Below are 4,721 nucleotides of genomic sequence, written 5' to 3'. Positions count from 1 at the left end.
AAAATTGTGGAAATTATAAAAATAAATTGTATCACATTTGTAAATAAAAATTTAAGAAAATGAAAGTTTAAAAAAAAGTTATACAAAAAAATTTTAAAAATTAAAAAAAATAAATGGTTTGAAGAGGTTTTTATAGAAAAACAAACAGCACCGAAGTGTTTTTTTAAGAATTTTCGTATAACTTTTTTTTAAAAATTATTTTTTTAAAACTTTTATTTTCTTAAATTTTTATTTACGGATGTGATACACTTTATTTTTATAATTTCCACGATTTTTTTAACTTGATTTTTTAAATTTTTTTTACCGTTTTATTAATAATATTTTCAATTTTAGTTACATCTTTTTTAACGTGTGTACTTTTTTACGAACTTTGTAGACAACGTTTGCAATACTTTCTTAATTTTTTTTATTATTTTCCTTTTTAATGTTTTTTAAAATTAGTTTTTTTTTAGAATAAAACTATTAGCTTCTTTTACATTTTTTTTAAGTTTTTTTTTTTTTAAAAAAGTTTTATATTTTTGTATTTTTACATGTTCTTGTTATTATTATTTCAATGTTTAAGACTAGAATTATTAAGTTTTAGTGTTGAGAACTATTTTCAGTTTATAAAATTAGTTTATTTAAATTTTAGTTTACTGCAACAGTCTGCAGATGTTAAAAAACAAACATGCTTCTTATTATAGACTGCAGCCGTTTGTTCCACTTTTTTTTGCTACAGGATTGCAGAGGTGGTCTGCACACTTTATGAATTTTCGCTTCGAAAAAACAAACACCTAAACCAATGATCCTTTTGCACGCCTCTAAAAAACATACATCCGATTTCTAAAAAAACGAGACCCGATCCACCAAATTTTTATTAGTTTATCATCCATACACGAACCAAAGACACTAATTCAAATCACAACAAACATAAGCTACCTCTCAAACCATAACAATTAATCACGTATTTTTCAGCTACAGCTTAAAGCTTAGGAGCTATACGCAGTGGGTCCCATGGCGCCACAATATGGTTGCGTGTTATCTCTGCTAGTGAACAACACCCACTCAAAGCCATCGTGAGCTCAAGTTCATCATGCAGCATTTGAAGAGTCTTCCTCACACCAGCCTCACCATCTACAGCCAATGAGAAAATGACAGGTCGCCCAATCTGAAAACCATCATAACAAACACGTTATATATGGTAAACCAACTTGGATTTGAATCCAACTTTATTCAAGTGAAATAAAAAACATTAAGAAAAACCACAAAATTATACTTACAAATACACCGGATGCTCCAAGAGCCAATGCCTTGAAGACATCTGTCCCACGCCGAACTCCTCCATCAAGAAACACCGGAACTCTACGTTGCGTAGCTTCCACCACCTGTAGAATATAATAATATCACTATCTCATCTCAGTTCAATACATGCCAAACACAGTACAACCAGTTCAATACTGTCAGTCCAGTATTGTCCTGTGTGACAAAAGGACAATAAAAGAATCAATTGAAGTGATAGACCTCTTCTAAAGCCGTAATAGTTGCAGGGACATAATCAAGTTGCCTAGCTCCATGGTTTGACACAATAATTCCCGCGACTCCAGATTGCACTGCGATCCTTGCTAAAAGAAATTTTGGAAAATGGAAATTTTATAAAAGAAATTATTAATAAAGGAGCATGTTTAGTATATGTAAAGGACTAGGAATAAAAAAAAAAAAATCGTTCATATCATATACCATCTTCAGCAGTTAATACGCCCTTCACTAAAATAGGTAACGGGGTTATTGACTTGAGCCACTTCACATCTTTCCAACTAAGAGACCGGTCAACTTGACCAGCAACATACGAAGCTAACCCCGAGTCATCTGTCTGCAATTTGATCACAAAATCTTGATGTAATTATTAATTTTGTAATACGAAAAAGAAAAGTTAATAATTGTTGATTATGTATAATAGTATCATATTCGCCTTATCTAGCTTGCCAAGATTTAGCCCGTCAAAGTTCTTCAATGAAAGATTTTGTGGGAGAACAAATCTGTAAGAGGGCACATTCAAGAAACATGTTAACTCGGTTATTGAAGCTATAAAGAGGGGTAAATTAGTAATTTGAAGTGTATGGTTTGACCTGTTCTTGATGTCAGATTCCCTTCGACCGAGTCTTGGAGTATCAACAGTAAGGACAATAGCCTTGAAACCAGCTTTTTCGGCTCTTTTTACAAGTTGTGTAACAACACTCCTGTCTTTGTACACCTAGTGATAGGAGAAATGTTTTGGGAACAATTAAACTATAAATTGGGTACTTTTATATGAAATAATCGCGGGTATTTTTTAAAAAAGTGTTTAAAGATAGAAGAGGTACTCACGTAGAGTTGGAAAAATCGAACACCAGGGCCAGTTGAAGCAACCTCCTCCACACTGGAAGTAGCCCATGAGGATAATGTCTGCAAAACCAATGTAAATAATTGAATTAGTAAAGAAAAAAGAGGGTAGACTCCAACATATATTGAGACAGATGAGACTGTGTCAGACTGATGTGGGACACTGACAGAAAGAACGAAGAGGGTAAGGAACTAAACCATGATAGTTCCAGCAGCTGCTGATGCTCTTGCTGTTGCGTACTCTCCTATAAAAAAAATTGAACTCGATTGAAGTGCTCTTAAAATTCGCTCAATGAGACTAAATGACAATTTTACCTTTACATTCTAAAAAACACATTCCACAAATATTCATTAAGTTTAACGTGGGAAGAGTTAGGAGGAAAAAAGAACAAGGGAAAATAGGTAATGGGTTAGTGTCTTAATACATTAAGCCAGGTTTTTTGGCTTAACCCATTAAGTCATTCTATCCAGATTAAGTCAAAAGGAAACAACCCCTGTATTTACCATCAGGATGAGCCATTTTCTGCATAGCTGTAGGTGCAACCATTATAGGCATTGAAATCTTGAAACCTAAAACTGTTGTGGTCATATCTATCTTGCTTACATCGATAAGTATACGTGGTCGAAACCTGTTTTTGTATAAAAGAAATCAAGATCAATGTTATGAGGATAGAGAAATGAATAAAGTGAAGAAACTACTTACAAGATTCTTGAAAAAGCATTTCGATTCTCCATAAGAGTCCATTGATCTTCTGCACCTGATGCATAGTAATCATAGATCATCTTGGGTAACTTCTCCTTTGCAAGGGTTTCATATTCCATTACATTGGTAATCTCCATATTTCAAGAAGACAAAAACTTGCTGAAAAATGAAGTATAAGGTCAATTTGGAGCAATGTAACAATGTTTATTTCAGTTTATGATGCATTTATTGCACTTTGATGTATGATTAGAAGCTGGAGAAATGAGATCGTCAATGAACATGGCAAAAAAGCTACTCAGATTCGTCCATTTTTCATTGTTCGTTTGTACATATCAGACATGCATAAACACAACATTAGATGCTTAATTTCTTGTTAACAACTTCAACATCGAAAATCCAAAAAGAAACTGAATCCTCTTGCGAAAAAACCCTTGAATTCCAAAACAAAGAATACATGAAAATCAAATCCATATTCGAATTCACAAGAACACTGAACAATTGACCCTTTGGTCGATCTGGATACTCATTTATGATCAAACATTGCACAGAAGTTGATATAAACAGTAAATCAAGAAACTAACACTTCCGTTTCCATCACGGAACTTTGGCAACAATTAACAAATCATACGATCACTTAAAATCAATCAATCTGAAGCAGCACAAGTATATATCACAATCAAGATCACGATAGAAAGCCACCAAATCATTCGATTGCTCAGAGTAATGATGGTAATTAGAAACTTCGAATGATTTAAGAGCGTATTTTTCAGAATCATCGGATAAAAAGCAAGCAAGAAAGCACCAAGATGAATATAAAAAAAAGAATAGCAAGTCATAAACCCTGAAATGATGCATGAAAACAGACCTTGATCGGGTACTTCAGGGAAGATGGAAAGAGAGGAGTTGTATATATGGCAATAATTTTCGGTTGCGAAAAGCGGCGATGAAGAAGAACACCGGGAAGTTTCAGGGGAAGTAATAGGAACAAAAATTGTTGTGTAAGAGCTCACGTGATCATCAGTTTATTATTGTCAAATGGGGCTTACAATACGAGCTACAATCAAAACATACAAAGCAGCCAACGTGGTTCTTGAGTTTCACAGTTGCAGGTACGAATATAAATGAATATAAAAAGAATGAAGGTTTTGGTTCATTTAAATTTTGGCGTTATTTTTTGATTTTTTTTTTTTCAAATATGGATTAATTATGTTTGTTTAATTTTTTTAGATTAAAATAAAAAAAATTCTCAAAATTTTGAAATTGTTTAGCGGATTTCAGAATTGCTTTTCAAATTTCAGAGTTTTTTTTGGAAATTCAAATCGACACGTTGTTCTGAAATTCAGTTTGAAATATATTTTTTTGTCACAAAAAATGTTTTTCTTCTTCAAAAATTTGCTATTTTTTTGGTTATTTTCTTCAATGTGGTTAGATCACTTAATTTCTCTTTATTAAATTATACGATTATAATTAAGTAAAGAATTAATTTAAGCGTTTTCAATATACAACCATATACATTCTAGCATAAATATGGTTTTATTTATATGGTAACTTGTGCTAGATTAATGGTAACGGTCATTTGGTTGATATTACACCAAAATTGTAAATATAATAACATAATTAAGAAAAAAAACATAGTAACTTTATCAAATTCAGTAAAAAT

At 32.0% G+C, this 4,721-nt stretch overlaps 1 protein-coding gene across 1 annotated transcript; it reads right to left on the bottom strand.

Moving 5' to 3' along the window:
- Nucleotides 1-819: 819 nt before the first annotated feature.
- On the bottom strand, nt 820-4,155 carry LOC145041549 (glycolate oxidase 1-like). The gene is made up of 11 exons (XM_078989669.1): nt 3,927-4,155; nt 3,062-3,220; nt 2,863-2,987; nt 2,557-2,603; nt 2,344-2,421; nt 2,106-2,230; nt 1,949-2,015; nt 1,717-1,849; nt 1,501-1,601; nt 1,260-1,364; nt 820-1,147 (listed from the first exon to the last, which is right to left on the bottom strand). Exons 2-11 carry the CDS (start codon nt 3,196-3,198, stop codon nt 962-964), a joined length of 1,104 nt encoding a protein of 367 aa, XP_078845795.1. The 5' UTR covers nt 3,199-3,220; nt 3,927-4,155; the 3' UTR covers nt 820-961.
- Between the last annotated feature and the right edge of the window lie 566 nt (nt 4,156-4,721).

This window comes from Lactuca saligna, chromosome 4, assembly GCF_052625555.1.
Source record: "Lactuca saligna cultivar CGN05327 chromosome 4, ASM5262555v1, whole genome shotgun sequence".
Classification (NCBI taxonomy): domain Eukaryota; kingdom Viridiplantae; phylum Streptophyta; class Magnoliopsida; order Asterales; family Asteraceae; genus Lactuca; species Lactuca saligna.
The sequence above is the reverse complement of the archived record's forward strand: the minus strand, read 5'-3'. Positions and strand labels throughout refer to the sequence as shown.